At 41.2% G+C, this 17,122-nt stretch overlaps 2 protein-coding genes across 2 annotated transcripts; both read left to right on the plus strand.

Moving 5' to 3' along the window:
- The first annotated feature begins 95 nt into the window (after positions 1 to 95).
- TMEM159 (transmembrane protein 159) lies at positions 96 to 4,535 on the plus strand. Its single transcript, XM_026858635.1, has 5 exons — positions 96 to 137; positions 658 to 795; positions 1,721 to 1,889; positions 2,283 to 2,421; positions 3,632 to 4,535. The coding sequence occupies exons 2-5, from the start codon at positions 724 to 726 to the stop codon at positions 3,723 to 3,725; spliced, it is 474 nt and encodes a 157-aa protein (XP_026714436.1). The 5' UTR covers positions 96 to 137; positions 658 to 723; the 3' UTR covers positions 3,726 to 4,535.
- A 2,054-nt stretch (positions 4,536 to 6,589) lies between these two features.
- Positions 6,590 to 8,314, plus strand: LOC113485480 (melanin-concentrating hormone receptor 1-like). The gene is made up of 2 exons (XM_026858632.1): positions 6,590 to 6,794; positions 7,320 to 8,314. Exons 1-2 carry the CDS (start codon positions 6,710 to 6,712, stop codon positions 8,312 to 8,314), a joined length of 1,080 nt encoding a protein of 359 aa, XP_026714433.1. The 5' UTR covers positions 6,590 to 6,709.
- The last annotated feature ends 8,808 nt before the right edge of the window (positions 8,315 to 17,122 follow it).

The following is a 17,122-nucleotide window of genomic DNA, read 5'->3' on the forward strand; positions in this document are numbered from 1 at the left end:
GCGCTGCTCGGAGCGGGGAGGTGCCGGTGCCGTATGGAAATACCGGGTAAACAACGGGAGGGCAGGGTAAGGCAGCAGTGCTGACACGGTGTCTGGTTAGACCGGCGAGCCGGAGAACGTCTTCTAACCTTGCACTGGGGGGGTACCCCGAGCAACAACAGATCAGGGGCTTGCGGGGGAAGGGAGAGGTTTGAGCTGATGTTCCCTTTAAACTGTCACAATTAAATATGTTCAGAGTGTTTGAAAGCATTTTGCCTTTATATGCAGAGTTCTGAAGCTCTGTAGGGTATGGTTGCTGGTTTCAATTCTGAACATGCAACTACTCGCAAAAGCGAGTCTCGTTAATGTGTGAGCAGTCTCCGGCATTAGTAGCTATGAATTGGCCCTGTGGAAAGTTAAAATGACCTTTTTACAGGTATTTCAATACCCCTGTGGTTAATTATGGGTTAATGTCAAGAAGGTGAGAGTCCCCTTGTATCTTGATACTTGGCTTTGGGAGTTTCAGAGGAGGTTTCAGGGACAAGCCCCCCACATTAGAGTTGTGAAAGCAATGTTTTAGACCAATCTACATTCTTTGGGTTTGTTTTGTTTTTGCAAAAGACATATTTTCAAAAAATATCTCTATAAGCCTTTTACTAATTGTAGCTTAATTTTAAGGAACACTGTATGGCTGAGTGAAAACTGGTGGTTCAGAAGATTTGCGATCCTGCCCGAAGTTACAACATGTCTAAAGAAATGCAAGAACTGCAGAAGCAATGGCACTCCGTGGTGCAGTCCATCCACAGCAACTCAGATGTGGGTCTGGATTATAATTTTATATATTTATAAAGATCCTCCTGTCATAACTCTCGGAATAGCACACCCCAATTTATTTAAATGCAGTGTCAAAACTTGGGGGTGTGTGTGTGGAATTTTCACTCCCCTTTTTTAAGTGAACACAGAGGAGCCTACAGGAAGGGCTGTCCTCCCACACCTTTAGCAATCAAGAAAAAAGGAAGGCTGTTCTGCGTTTCTGTGTTTTACTGGTATAACCATTTGAGATAGTAGAGTGGCATTTTAGTGAAATGGTTGTGCTGCTGTAAAAAAACCTAAAACTACAATCCATATTTCCTTAAGGTGTGGGAAATGTCTCTACCAAAGTAAAATTCTAGTGTATAACTGCTGCTGTACAAAAACTTATTTTTTCTACCAGTAACATTCTAAATTAAATTCCTAAAAACTTTGTGATACAGACATGCCTGCACTGTTTTTATGCTCAATAAATGAGCAAGTTGCAGATATTACTGAGGCATGGAAAAAAGAAAAATAATCTTAACATTTAAAAATTTTGTATTTTTTTCTTAACAAATACAGTTCTCTAGATCCAAGTCATAGCTGTTGACCCGACTGAAATCTGTGCAGTTAAACTGTCATTTTTTTTTAACTTGTTTTCAGGTTTTTTGTTGTGGTTTTTGTGTTTGTTTTTTTTTTAACTTGTGCAAGAACTGAATTGGGAAGTCCGAGAGAAACATGTCTATCGTTGGTAGAATAATATTTGCTATGAAGTTATCTAAATTTGCAAAAATCCATGCTTTTGAAATAGAGGCAACAGCTGCCCTCTATTGAAGCTACAGACTTACAAAAAGATGCTACCTGTAGTTTGCTAAAGTAGCAGTAATCTCTAAAAGTTATCTATGACGAGATAAAAATGAAATCTGAAATGTTTTTCTTTCATCCACAGGTTGTTGCATTTATGAATTCTCGTGTTGGCCAATATTTAGGTGACCATCCTTTTGTTGCCTTATCAGTCCTGATGTTTATTGCAGTATCTGCTATTCCTGTTGCATTTTTCCTGATTTTTGTTGTTACGACAGCCGTAATGGCCTGTATCGGCGTGATAGTCGTGGAAGGTATTGTACGCATGCATGCACGTATGTACTTACTCCCTTGTAAGGCATGATGTCTCTTCCTTTTTTCCTTCATCCTTCTGGAGTTCCCAGTTAAGCAGTTGAGGATTTTTGTATGTAGTCCTCAGGTCTCAGCAGTAGTGAAACTAATACAAGAACAGTAATCTGATTAATTGTAGTTTATACAGGGGAAATCCTATTTCCCTCTCTAATCTCAGCCACCAGGATATGCCTAAACCAGTTATCTTGACATGCACAGCTTTTGTAGCTGGCTAGCTGACTGCAGGAGACCCTTTTCCCAAAGGGCTTGAAATTGGGGTTGTGGTAGAATGTCACTTCTTCTAATTTACTTGTATATTAACTTGCTTAAATAACAAAGTGATTTTCTTTTATTAGGTGTTGTAATAGCCACAGGTGGCATAGCCCTCCTTTGTGTGCTGTGTGGCCTGGGTGCGCTCTCACTGGGGGTTTCTGGAGTACTGAGTGTTTGTTATGTCGTTCTTTCAACTCTGGTCAACTATTGGTATGCTTCAGGGTGAGTATTGATGTCTTGATCTATGCTTGGACTTCAAACTCTGCAATTGTACTATTGCATTCGTTATTTCATTTATTCTAAGTGAGCCGCTGTTGCTTAGTTTAATAAATGTTTCTCAAATGCTGGAGCACCTTGGGCTACCTTGTTGGCTTAATGTGCTGCATATAAATGTCTAGTCATCAATATATATTTTAATGAGAGTTACTACATGCCCTCCTTCCTGTTCAGGAAAGAAGAAATGTAAATAGTCTTTAAATGTGCATGTGCTAACCTAAGATGAGATCAAGCAATAATATACAACTTTGTCTCACTCAGAGTATTTGTTACTTTAAATATCATTAAAACACTTTCAAATCAGACTTTGCCTAGAGGATGAACCTTTTGCAGTTCTTTCTGCGTGGTGGCCCAGCTATCTCTGCTTCCCTCCATTTGTAGAGTAATGGCCCAAAATTGGTTATAGGTTTGGGACAGGCAAAGGGGTACTTAAAAGGGACAGTGTGGCCAAAATAGAAGTTACAAGTTTGCTGGATGCTGCACATGTGCTGCCTGCCAGTCACGTCTCCCAGTACTTGAGGCTTGGAGGCCTGTTCCAGTCAGCAGTGCCTCCGCCACGCCTTTGCCAAGCCTCTGGCCAGGACTAGGAGGCACTCGCAGGTTGTGCTGGAGTGCCACCTGTTGTCCGCCTAAATATCTACCAGGGAATGAATAGTGATAATCACTTCTTAAGCATAGGGAAGAGCAAGAAGATAAATTACAGCTGCTCGCTCCTAGACTTTCTTAGTTTGCTCCTTCATCTTAAGGACACACCAGACTGCCTGTGGAGCCTGCGATACTGTCAGGATGACAAGACCATTGTGCAAGGACCAGTGTGCTCACATTTGTTCCAGGGCTCTGTAGTGCTCCTCCAGGGCATCCTGCCAGGTCCATAACATTGCCTACCAATTCTAGAAAATATTTTTTTTTTTCCGTAACATCAGAATACACAACCCAACATACAGACCAGTCATACTGACTTACAGCTTTGATGCTAAAATGGGTATCTGCTCTTTTTATATTCTTGTGTCTTGAGAGAAGCTCTGGTAGATGGGCAGTGGATGTTCCAGGAGTCTCAGGCATGTTTATAGCTCTCACTGCTCAGCTTTTTTGAGCAAAAAGGCAATAATCTGGTGGAAGAACAGACTGTAAAACTATTCTTTTCTCCTATATACAGGGGTCAGATAAGGAAGGAAGAAGTTAATGGCAGTTTGGCACAGAAGAGTCCTCCTGTCTTGGATCTTTCTGCCAATAATGGAAAGAATGAATAAGTGGGTTTCTCCCCACTTCCTTCATAGGCACTTAACTGTACTACTCTGACCTTTGCAATGTAATTGTTTACTTGTTGAGCATTCAACCTTTGTGCACTCCTTACAGGAACTGAAAAAATCAGTATGCATCTTACATTGTCACTGTAAAACTGATATTAAGAATAACCATGAAGCAGCAGTGCATTGCAATGTTAATTAACTCTATGTGCATAATGGAATGTTCCACAGAATTTGGTAAAGGGATGTAATAATAACTGCTACTGTTCAGTGACAATTATGTGAAAGAAAGGGTACGTAGGTAGTAGCTTGCCATTTGCTATTGGAGTTCTGGATGGGTTTTTTGGATCTATCTTTTTAAATCTGTATGCAGCAGTTGGTCATTTTGATACGTAAGTGTTAAAGCTCAGAACACCAAAGAGGTGTTTTGAATGTTAAAAAATATTTTTAAGCCTTAACAGCCTTTGTTAAAATAGTATGAGCATACCATGCTAATGCTTTATATTTATTATACAAGGAAAATTTTTTTTTTCATGCGTTAAGTCATGGTATAAGCTTTTATATACCTTCAGATGTTGTGTTAATCTGAAGGGATATTTTCCTTGGTCTCATTGCCTCATCAAATCAACTATGCAGTTAGGTCTTGCATTTTGTCATATTTGTTTAGGTGTTTAAATTGCCTGGTTTGCTTCTCAGTTGTAACTTCTTGTATGTTATTTAAACTTTTTTCATTTTTGCAAATGCTATAATATTTTGAAGCATTAAGAAAATACCTAATTGTATTAGTTTAATAAAGTGCTGTTTGTTTAACCAGGTTTTCTTGTTATTCTGTTGATTCTACAATAAAAACGACTTTTCCAGATTTACTTCTAGGAAGGCTACATTTGGAGCTGAATTTTGTCCTCAGTTACTGACCAGACGAAATACTTTTAACATTGTTGGTGAACTGCAGCTACTCCCCTTCCCATGCCTGTAAAGGAAGTGCAGAATCCTAAGAAATAAATTAGTGTAATTCTCCAGTTTTTCATGAACCAACATGCTGTTTGATGTGGAGTCAAAAGTTTATCTGAGCCATAATTGTTCCACATAGTCTTGGTGGTAATGTTTTCAGCTGTAGTGATAAGCTGGCCCCACACGTCAGCAGTAGAGTGTTACTGTCTGCAGGAGACAGGCAGGGCCTGTTGCTGGTTTGTAAAGGACTCTAGTATTTACTAAATTCCACTTACACATGAAGGATTTACAGAATGGAGACTGTAGCAGGAGATTTCTCTTAGTAAGTTAGTAAGATTAAATGTTTGTTTTTTTCAGGTGCGTCAAAGCTTTATCCCAACCAAATGTTTTTCAACTTCCAGTTGATAGTAGTATACAAGTGGTAGAGGGAAAAAACAAACAAACAGAAAAAATACTTTCTCTACTTTCCTCGTAAGAAAAGCCAGTGCTGTGATACTGTTTACATGACATACAGCTTGGAGAAATCCATCTGAAATATGGAACAAAGACTTAACATGAACGTATGTACTTTTTTTTATTTTCACGTGGCTGGTATCCCCACTTAAGGACCAAATCTGCAGCTGTGCTGTCAGTTACAGAAGAGCTCTGCCAGTTTAGAGCAGGTGAGGAGGCATGGGGGTGTGTAGAACCCTGTTCTTAACAGTTGTATGGTAATGCACATCACAGCTGTAGGTAATACAACATAGTGCATACATCAGACTGCAAAACCCCTAAATATACAGGTGTTTGCAAACAAAGAGACTGCAGCTAGACAGTATGTCCAGGGCATTGCAGCAAAGGAGGCATTTTACACTGGCTGGTAAATGGAATACATTATCCCTTCTGCAGATGGGCTGGTGCCTACTTTTAAGAGCTGGAAGGTGCTGAAATAACTAAGTGCTAGAAATCCTTATGACTAGCAAAAAGTGAGCCTTGAAATAGCATTCTAGTCATTACAGAATCCTTCTCACCCTTCACCAGACTACTGGCCCCCACTACCCCAGAACACGGTTTGAGTCTATTCTTCCTTTCCAAACCTTACGTTTTCTAGGCAGTAGTGCCTTCAATCTAGGCATTTACTGGCTGCTAAGAGCAGACCAATGGTTATGAAGGAAATAAGGCAGAGATTAGTGTGACTTGATAAGACAATCACCACCTCATTTATTTAATACTTCCAGCCTTTTTTACATGCTGAACTGCTATCATTTCAAATACACCTTGAAAATAAAGCCCTTGTTTATCTCCTATTCTCTTCCATCAGTCTGCCTAAAATGAAACATACATAACTCTATTACTGTGCTTGAGACCTCAAAATAATTGAAACGGAGAAAGCACTTCACAGGAGGGAGATAATGGTGCTGTTTATCATCTGTGCTGCAACTTAACCAGGCACAGGCAGAAAATACTGGCTTCTGCATACTTACAGAGTTTGTACATTTTCACCTTTAGGATGATCTTGCATCAGAATCTAAAGAGATTAACCCCAATCTATACTTGCAAATGTTGTTGCAAACTTAACTTTAGATTAACGTGGTTCTTTGCAGAATTAAATATTGAGCTATATATACTCAATGAGACCCTAAAAACAGTCTGCTCTCAGTACTGGCTACCCATCATTTTAGTTAAGAGGATTTTATTTATTTCCAGGCCCCATTTGCCTCTCCAGAGCACCAGTTCATTGCTTAGTCTGTCAGTGAATCTCAGTCACTGCTTTTAGCACTAAAATGAAATTCTGCTCTCCCTGCAAGCACATTTCCAGCACTCTGCTGCCAGCTTGGTGACAGGCACTGCCTCAGTCCCGGTGTTACTTTTGCCTGGTGGTGGTGCAAGGAGCAGAGGAGCTGCTTTTTAACCTGCATTAACAGCCTCTGCTGGTGCTCAGAGCAGTGACTTTCTGAGCAGCCCCACAGATCTCCAAGGAATCGGCAACCTTTATTCTTTCAACGTGAAACACTAACATCTTCAACCTGCTGATGGAGACCAAATTTTCCTGAAGGATGGATTTTAAAACAAATCACACTGAGAGCTTGAACAGCTGCATCCCAAACAGCTCCAAGGCTGTTCAAAACTTTTCTCTGCCTGGTAAGTAAAAAATATACATTAGTATATCATAATATGTGTAAGCAGGGGGGGGAAGAAAAAAAAATTAACTTACATGAAATGATTTTGAAGAAAGCCTGAATAGAGGTATTATTATCCATATAGTTGAACAACACATATCAGAGGTATGAATGTATGTATTGAAACATATTATACATGTATGCATTTGAAAGTGTCTAAATACACATACTTGGAATGATATACATCCTGCTGCTTTCATTCTATGTTAATGTGTGTTTGTGTTTATGAAGGGAAGAGTAGGTATATGCACATTTGATTAGACACATTTTAACATATATGCATTTGTGAAAACTGCGGAGAAAGTGCCTGTGTGTGGTTAGACACAACCACCCACACAAAGCACTTCATCTTACATATGCTTAAGAAATCAGTTTTGTTTGCATCCAGAGCACTCATTGTTTGTTAGAAGCCAGAATGTCTACAAGGCATGTCCTCACCAGTGGTCCTAGCATAGCTGACTCTTTCTGCCTACCCTTGTCTCTGCAGGCGACTCCAGCAGGATGAGCTATGGCAGCTTCATCATGCCCACTCTGTTTGGTATTATCTGCCTGTTGGGCATTATTGGTAACAGCCTGGTTATCTGTACAGTCTTAAAGAAATCTGGTCCTAGCAGTAGTGTCCCAGATATTTTCATCATCAGCCTCTCCATGGTGGACCTGCTCTTCCTTCTGGGCATGCCCTTCCTCATCCACCAGTTGCTGGGAAATGGAGCCTGGCACTTCGGGGAGACAATGTGCACAATCATCACTGCCCTGGATGCCAACAGCCAGTTCACCAGCACCTACATCCTCACTGCTATGTCCATCGACCGCTACCTGGCCATTGTCTACCCCTTCACCTCCACTCGCTTCAGGAAGCCCCCTGTGGCAATCCTTGTCATCTGCGTACTCTGGGCCCTTTCCTTCCTCAGCATTACACCTGTGTGGCTGTATGCTCAGCTCATCCCTTTGCCTGGAGGTCTACTAGGCTGTGGGATTCAACTGCCAGACCCCCAGAGGGACATTTATTGGTACACTCTCTACCAGTTCTTCCTGGTCTTTGCCATCCCTTTTGTCCTCATCACAGTGGCCTACAGGAGGATCCTGCTCAAGATGGTCAGGTCCTCAGAAGCACTGATGAGCCAGAGATGCACCAGGGCTCGAACTAAGAGACTGACCCGTACAGCAATTGCTATTTGCATGGCCTTCTTCATTTGCTGGGCACCGTTCCACATCCTGCAACTGGCCCAGCTTGCCATGACTCGCCCCACCCTGCCTTTCTACTACGCCTACAATGTGGCTATCAGCCTGGGTTATGCCAACAGTTGTCTGAACCCCTTCATCTACATCTTGCTGGGCCAAAATTTCCAGAGGCGACTTGGGGTCCCTGTAAGGCCAGCAGCTGCAGGGCAGGCCTCCCCAAATGGGAGCAAAAGCATTCAGGAGGATGCAATTGAGTCAGGGCAGCCACTGCTGCATTTGGTGTCCATCTCCGGCAGGTAGCAAGACCCACAGCAATTTGCCGCCACAAACCAGCTGCTCTTCTCTCCTGCTGAACCACACAGGCACCACCTCTCCTCCGGGCTGGATCTTTACTTGGCCTGAAGACAAAGTCATGGCAGCATTTGGACAGAAGCTCTGTTTGGCATTGTGTTCCTATTTACATCTTCCCCAACAGCTACAGCTTATATTCTGCCCAGGAAATTAAAAGCTTCCAAGCCTTTTATTAGATTACCCCACATACTAAAAATATTTTCGTGCAAAAGCCCAGACAAGCAGCAACCCTCCACCCAGGGTTGAGACACTGACACCATTTGAAACTTGGGGACTTGGAAGTTTATTTCTTGCTTCAAACTCACTACGGAGCAAAGAAGGAATTTGGACTGTTCCGGATCTTTTTTTCCCCGAAACATAGATCAAGAGCATAACAGGCTTTACAAAGGTGGTGAACAACAGGACAATCATGTTCTCATCTCCTAATACACCAGCTCCATGACACATTTAACAGTGGGTGAGATGTCAATTTTCTGTCATTTTAAAGCCAATAAAACTGCCCATTTTCCAGAATCAGCAATTGTCAAGAGTCCAGTAAATATTCCCAAATATATTAAAATTAACCAGATTGATTTATTCCAAATCACTTTGAGAGACAGGTCTGAACCATCTTGTTAACAGACAACAGAAACCCAAGTTAAACAGTAGCTGTCACTAAGCCACTAATTTGTTTTGCAGTGGAAAGTAATGATTAAATCCTATCTACGTTAAAAAAAAAAAAAAAGATTTTTACCATTGGCAGCCTATCATGTGCATATGCATATCATAGTGGTATTCTCTCAGCTGGAAGCAAGCCTTTAGTAAATACACGTTTTGAAGCATATTGCTCAGGTTTTCAACTTGATTGTAGGTGACTCAGTTTTCATGTGCCCATCTTGAGCAATTTTGAAAGGACTTGACATCCATTCTCTAACAATCAAACCTTTCTGCTGCACATGGCAATCAAAACCACTGGGCTTTAGTTTTAAAACACTATTATTCTACTAATAACAGGCACCCACATCCAGAAAAACAGGCAAAAGCAAATGTTTTACCCATATCTGTTTTAAAGTAACATTTGCCTCTTTATGGCAGATCAAATTAAAGCTGGTTTAATATTTCAAGAGATCATAAAGGCCAGACCAAATTCTTTATCAAGAATCTTTATCAAGAGATCCAGTCCTTTCCCCTGAGTTTCCTTTATGCCCTCCCTCAATTTTACTGAAGGGAGCAGGCATTGCTTAAACTCAGACACTGAAGCGAGTGAGTTTATTTCAGCTCAGAGTCTGGCCCACATGAACCATTTACTTCTGCATTTTAAATTGATTTTTCATTGTGTAATTCATTGTCATCAGCACTTAGCAGAAGCTAAAGCTGTGTATTTTCGGTTACTAGCAGGTAACCATAGAGCAGTTTCAGTCCTGCTGCCCTGACCTTTGCATGTTTATCAGTCACTATCATTTCAAAGCTTCTCCCCCTGCCCTTTTAATTTCAGTGCTGTGCCATCACCACATTTGTGTGGTTTTTGATAGGGATATGCTGAAGAAATAAAAACTGGGTCAGTACAGACCAGGTATTTTTACAGGAGACAGTAAGGCTGTCCATCAAATTAATGTGTAGGTTGTTCAGGGGTTTTTTATTTATTTAATTATTAAACACTGCAACAGAACTAAGTCGTCCTTAGCAAGGGAGGATGGGGAAATGGTGCCAAGGTCCCTTTTTGCCAGCTGCACTCCCAGCTTTCTGCAGAATAGCACCAGCCCAGCAGGGAAATGGCAAGAACCTTTCCCAGCCCAGTGGCACCATTCCCACCTGGGTTCTCAGTCTACCCAACCCCAAGGATCTAGTTTACGGGCCCTTATTTCAGACATAAGCATGCCTCAGTGGGCAGCTGCTCCTGCAGCCCTACTCCCTACATCCTAGGGGACCCTAAACAGCCCAAGTCTTTCTAAGGAGATTTGAAGCAACTAATTTTGCCGTGGTTCTTGAAACAGCTGCTTGAGCTCAAGCTGCAGACACCCTAGCCCTGACTCCACATGCAGCAGGTTCATTGACTCTTTCCCTACGCCTCCTCCCGCTGCACCATCATTCATGCTTTGTCCCACATGTCACAGGAGAGGGACGTCAGGCCTGAATGCAGTAGAAGAATCCTTTATATTTGTTAAATGAGCTTAAAAATTCCACAGTTAACACACTTCAAGAGGGGACTGAGGAACACCAGCACTTGCACAGGAAGAGGGAAGGAATGCATGTGATGGGCTCCAAGGTCAATTATTTACAAATTGGGGGGGGGGGAACCTACATTTTTCCCAATTTGAATGTTACATGAGTCTTCATTTAAACTTTCTCTGCAACATCCACAAATAGAGCACAACTAAACCACTCAGAGAACTGTAGAGTTAATACTCCCAGGGACAGATCTTCTCTCACATGTCATGTCCAACAGTCTGCCCCTAAGTAGACAACATTAGCCATAAACAGGAGCCAGGCAACAGCAGCTTTCCCTTCAACCCAGATGGCTGTCACGGTGTGTAACCTCTTTGTCTCATCTCTCCAGCTAGCAAGAATAGTACAAAAGATAGAAGTCCAAGAGGAAAAGTAAAGCTCTTACCTATACCCTTACTAAAGGTGAGACATTTAAAACACCCTCACTAGTGCAAGTCTCCAGATTCATATATACAAGCTATGTGAGAAATAATTTATGGGGATAATGGCTAGCATTTCTCTCTTACAGTGCATTCACATGACAGCCAATGTAATGTTATTTAGTAAGTTCCAAGCATCCCAGAGCAGAGGTTCAGACTCCATCCAGCAGCAAGACAAAGAAACTCTTCTCTGCCTAAACACTGATGTTTTCTCACATTTAGGAATGAGGAACAAGATAGAAAGAGTTAATATTAAGAATATCAGCCCTGTTTGGCTCAGAAGAGCTAAAAGCCCATACAGTGAAGTACAATGTACTGTCAAGTACATAAATCCTCTTCATCAAGCACTCTTCTAGCTTTTGCAGAAATACATCATATTCCATTCAAGTGTTAAGTCAACAGGACTTTAGTAGGTGATTACTCAGGCTATTGTCCAAACTATTTCAACCCTATCAAGCTAATAATAGGTAGTAAAAATGACTTGCACCTAAATGTCTCCAATGTGAAATTCATAGTTTTATTATACTTCTGTTGATGCTATAACTGCGATTAACAGCATAAAGCCTTCCTTAATGATCATGTTCTCAATAATCCATGCTCTTTTTGCATGGAATTTACATTCATATTTAGAGAGTGTACCCTGAAATGTTGTATTAAAAAAAAGCTCATTAGTAATGCTTATTAAGTGAAGTAGGGGCTGTTGCAGATGAGCCCCAGCCCTGTGCTATTTACGCTAATTGTCAAGTGTGATGAGCAGAGTCCATCCAGTACTCAAGCCTGAAGCCCTGCATGCCCAGAGAGCACAGAACTGGACTTGCTATGATCACTCTCCCTGTTTCCACAAAGTTGCTAAACAATGTTTAACCGAAGGGTGTTAACGCTCAGTGCAACAAAGTGCTTTCATCCTTTTTCATTGTCTCATGCAAATGTATTTTTATGCCTCGGTTCCTTGACTGTGTAAGACAATGTATACAGAATACAAAATAAAAAGCATAATTGCATGACTGAAACCATCTCACTTCAAATGGTCTGTTACACATACAGATAGTGCTGTCCTTGTTTATAGTGAAAACTTAAAATGTCACTGGAGTTGTTCATTACAAAGACATACACTGACCTTCTAACAAACACTCATTACTCTCACCCTGCTGAATTTCCAAGTGCAACCACCTGCATGTCAGGTTACATGAAGCAGAGTCTTAGGCTCCATTTAGGGGACAGTAAAACTACAGATCCAAGATGCTTGCATGCCTAAAACATGCATCAAATCTTCAGTGACTCAGTGTTTTGGTTCTGCTAGCAGTTTTAAGATGGAGGGTTTCTAATGTGTTTGCTTTGGATGCAATTCCAAACACTTATGGGCTTAAAAGGGAAGTACAGTGAACCTCACTAATCCCAGTACTTCGGGACTCTGTCACTGTTTGGTTTAGCGCAGAAGAGTAACTGCTAATACAAGGCACGTTCTTCACATATGTCTACAGAAGTGGAGTTCCTCCAGAAAATTAGTATTTTGGCATAAAGCAAAAGGAAACTCTACCATTCAAGTGAGGGCACTAAGCACAGAAGCTCTCATACTGGTGACAACAGCAAGGGTAGGAAATGGTATAGCAAGTTAACATTCAGTTTAACAGAGCCATCCCAATTATCAGGCCCTAGAGGAATGGAGATCAGTTATAACCTAGAAGAACATAAGGAAACCACAACAAGTCAAACGCAATCTAATAGAGTTAGTGTGGCACAACCAGACTTCAAATGAGGCAGCATTAGCATTCCCCATTCTCTCTGCCTGCAGGCTAAGCATACTGTTAAATCCTGTTTGGCTGCCTACAACCTAATGGTATTTAGTTCATATGGTTACATGGTAATTCCCTCCAAGCTCACTTGAATCTGGAGAACATTCCTTTAGGGAAGAAGAGCAACATAGCAAACCCAGAGTCTGACATTTGATAGGAAAGTATAACAGTGCAAGTAACACCAAAGGTGACATGGAAATCTTTATATAGCCTCTTCTGGCACACTAATAAATTGGAAGAATTTTCTAATTTTTGTACAGGTTAGCTTTCTAATAGAAAGACTTGCATGTAAAGAAGACCTAACAAATTATTTTTTTCTTCTTCTTTATAATCTAGAGTGCCTTGTAAGCAGGGGAGAAGGAAAAAACCCAAGCAGTTTACTTTCCAAGCACCAACAAAACCATTTTGCTTCAGTACACAAGAATTACAGATGTCAGCTTTATCTGTTACCCACAACCCTTTCTTTCCTTTCCAAACAGACCCTTTTCCCCCCTTAGTTTTCAAAGGCCCTGAAATTACATACTCCTGGTGCTCTTATTTAAACGGCCATGAAGCTTCTGACCACCAGAACATCAGCTCTGGCAGCAAGAAGAGTCTGTTCCACTTTGTGGTTTTCCTAATATCCTTCTAGCCTGCTGTGTTCGGAAGGTCAGGTTTCAGCTTCACTGTAAATACTCCTCCAGAGACATTCTGTAATTCTCAATCATAGTAAGAAGAAAGGGGTTTTACAAGAATGTTTTAAGAAAGTTTTTACAGCAGTGTTTTAAAGCAAATTCTGTGTCTTGCTAATTTAAATAAAACCAGGTTTTAATCCCCAGCTGCAGCACAGAGCTCACATTTACAACAGCTGGAAGAGCTGCACATACTGCAGATGTTGGCACAGGTTTTTTTTTTAATATTGAATGGAATCACAATTGTGAACAAAAGCATTTGATAAGCATTTCAAAAGGAAATTGGCTGCAAAGTCTAACAGGATTGTAATAGAGCAATGAGAGATTTCAGAACAAAGACACTTAGAGCATTCAGTATTATACTCATCATTAAAGCTAAATTTTCAATGAGGAGATATTAAGAGGACTAGCAGTATTCAGATTCATAAGATGCAGGAGAGGGAACACATGACAATTAACAGAGTAGGAGTACTGCACTGAATGCTCTCTACCCTGACAGGTAGGGGAAAGCTGCAAGAAAAACAAAGGCAACAAACCTGGAAAGGATCCAGTAAGCAAAGAAACATTTTTCTACAGTCTGTAATTAGCCTGAAGTGTTTATCACTTAGGATGACAGAGAGGCTAAGAGTAGTGGAACCAAAAATAATTTGTTAGTAATGAGCAAATAAGCCTATTCATGAGTCTCTTAAATAGGCCCTTGGTTTTAAACCATTATTTTTCAAAGCACCCCATTACCCCTGTCTCACCTCTACTGCAATACAGGATATGGCAGAATAAAAAAAAAAAAATTAGATAAAACCTGAGTTTTAACCTCCAAACTCTGAACCTAAACTGCATTTATTTGCTTATCAGTAATCACAAACAGGCTCCCTCGGTGCCTCCATTTCCCTAAAAACATTAGTAATTATATTGCCTTTCTCTGTAGGGAAGCTTTGAGGCTTACAGATTGCAGGAATACAACAGAAGATTGACAAGGAGGATTGTAAGCAGGCTCAAGTGACTTGCACCAGGGGTGTCAAACACACACTAATTGTTTCGTTTTGTGCACTTGAGGGGTAGGATGTCTGCATTTCAATAACATACCCCTGCAAGAGACTCAGAGGCACCTTATCAAACATCCTTGAGACTCCTACCCTGCTGCGAGAAGGATCAGAGCACAGTAGAAAACTGTACCTGTGAAAGTCTGATATGCACAGGCAAAAGCAGCACATTCAAGGTCTTTTCTTTCTGGCCAGCAAGGACTGAGCTCCACAGTGCCTGTATCCTCACTTGCATTCCTCCGACTGGGTGCTGCTGCAGAGAGCCCCTGGGCCAGAGTAACAAGAACAAATTTACTACTTATATTTTATCCATGATTTGTGGTTGTCTATACCTGCCTGATACTAGCAGCTTTTCTTGCTTCCTTTAACCAGGCCAATTGGGAAAACTTCATCTGCTATCTAGACAGTTACAATACAGATACCTAATTTCTAAACTGTTTAAGTGACAGTAGAACACAATCTGTTCTGGTGGGGGTGAGATTTTTCTACTTCAGAGTTGTTCTTAGCTTTGTTCTCAACTCCTAGAACCTCCAAAATAAACCACTAAATCAGTCTACATGGACTAGAACAAGCAATAAGGCATTAAAAAAACCTTCCAAAATACAAAACTAACAGCAGCATATCCAAAAACATGAACCAGACCTACAGAGGTCAGGATGGCCAAACAGAACCTACTGCTTTTACTACAGAAGAGAAGGTAGCATGAGATAATTCTTTCAAGAGCTGAGTACCCATCAGAGACCCCCAGATCCCAAGCACCTCCTGGTTAGCAAGATGAGTAGAAATCCTGCAGCTGATGTTCTGTATGAGAGGACTGGACCAGGCTATCCCTAGTTACAGGTCCATCTCCTTCAGGTGCCCACAGGGGGCTGTTGGCTGGCTAACAGGTAACTGGGTTGAAGTCACAGCAGTCTAATGAAAGGGAAGCACAGCCAATAGTAAGAACAGTTGTGCTCAACAGCAGCACACCGATGCCAGAGCAAAGGGAAACAGTGCTTTTAAATCCAGAGGTACAGAAGGGCAGCCCCAGGCCACGCTGAGCAGCCAGGGATTTAACATACCACTGCTGAGCTTCAGCCTCAAGAAGCTTGTGATCTTTGACTCAAGTGTAATTAAAAATCAGCCAGTGAACTTAGAAGCTATATTACAGTTCTCAGCTCCACAGGAACACTGAACTAGAACACTGAAAGCATTTGAAGGCACAAAAGCAGCAGATTAAGGAAACACTTTTACATGGTCATTTTCTAGTCCTAGAAATACAAGTACATTAAGTTATTCTAGGACAGTTTATTCCATCACATTTAGTCCTTGCTGCCTGTAGCAGTGATACATGAAACCAAATAAGATAAAACTGCTTCCAAGTGTTTTGCTGTTGTTGGAAACAGCATACCTACAGCTACACAGATAACACAGCACATTCCCCATCCCTATCAGCCAAGTCTTCTGTAAACACCTCAGTGTTGCCCTCAAGTTTCTGTTATAGGGAAGTTCATTGTACACATTGAAACTGAGCTCAAGCTTCAGGCAACTACAGGTCTCCAAGCCTCTTTGGGCTGGAGCACATCAGCCTGTGCCAGGGGGCACTTTGAACATGTTTGAAACTGAAAAGCAGAGCCATGCATATGTGCAGTTTTTAAATCCAGAAACCTTGACAAACTGACACCACTCATTAACGTGGCAGCTATCTTGCTGAGGCTTTTGAAGACCAAGAGACTTGATTTTTATAGCCAATTAGTTCCACCTTCATTAGCAGTAAGCTTAAGGCTGGTTACAGGCTAAAGCCTACACATGTCACTCCTCACCCTTGGAATGCAGAGACTTGATTATGACAAGCCAGAACCAAGTGAAATTGTCTGACTTGACTTTCACCTTGAAGAGCAATGTGGCATCGAGTACTGATACACAGACTGATCTTTAGTGATTAGAGTGAAGTACTCACCTGGAACATGCATCCCAGTGTACTTTTACTTAAGTGCCACAAAACATTCACTGAGGAGCTATCATTTGTCCCTATTAAAGCCTTATGTTCACCCAAGATTGAATCTAGAGTTTTTGCCATCTAGGTGACTAGCATGAAATACAGTTCACAGCTGGGCTTTAATTCTGCAGAGTAGGTGTAAAAACACTGATTCTTTACAGCCCCAGCCAAATTAGTAAATTTATGCTGAATATTTGGCTACTGCTGTAAAGAATCTAGATGCTGAGTTACCAACATTAGGCCTAAACACAAGTTAATTGCACAGTTAGGGATCACTACTTTGCTTTAATATTGTTCTTCAGTTAAATCTTCTACAATCCTAGGAAAGGGCAGAACTCCATGGAATCCTGTAGTAAGAAACCAGTTCCAGTATTTGAAGAAATTTAGTACCCTGTCAGTCACCTTGTGATGTGAACTAAGGAGATGAAGAAACCACCCAGTATAGGGGGAACTGACACTGTCACCTGAGTCTTACCCAAAACGCTTGAGCTCCTAAAAGCTTCAGTTCTAGTTTCAGCCAGAGCAGAGCACTCTGACAAAAAACACTGAGAGCAGTGCCACTGCCTTAGCAAAACATCCATCTTTGTCCAGTCTAATTACTGTACAGCATTCACAGAACAACTCCACACAGAAGACATTTGCAGACACATT

This window comes from Athene cunicularia, assembly GCF_003259725.1.
Source record: "Athene cunicularia isolate RWA chromosome 14 unlocalized genomic scaffold, athCun1 chr14_part1, whole genome shotgun sequence".
NCBI classification, from domain to species: Eukaryota; Metazoa; Chordata; class Aves; order Strigiformes; family Strigidae; genus Athene; species Athene cunicularia.

Excerpts from the sequence above, each read along its gene's own strand:
- TMEM159 (XM_026858635.1), top strand. The coding sequence starts at position 724 with ATGTCTAAAGAAATGCAAGAACTGCAGAAGCAATGGCACTCCGTGGTG. Across the intron at positions 1,890-2,282 it reads CGGCGTGATAGTCGTGGAAG|GTGTTGTAATAGCCACAGGT; the intron begins GTATTGTACGCA and ends TTCTTTTATTAG. Across the intron at positions 2,422-3,631 it reads AACTATTGGTATGCTTCAGG|GGGTCAGATAAGGAAGGAAG; the intron begins GTGAGTATTGAT and ends TCCTATATACAG.
- LOC113485480 (XM_026858632.1), top strand. The coding sequence starts at position 6,710 with ATGGATTTTAAAACAAATCACACTGAGAGCTTGAACAGCTGCATCCCA. Across the intron at positions 6,795-7,319 it reads TCAAAACTTTTCTCTGCCTG|GCGACTCCAGCAGGATGAGC; the intron begins GTAAGTAAAAAA and ends TTGTCTCTGCAG.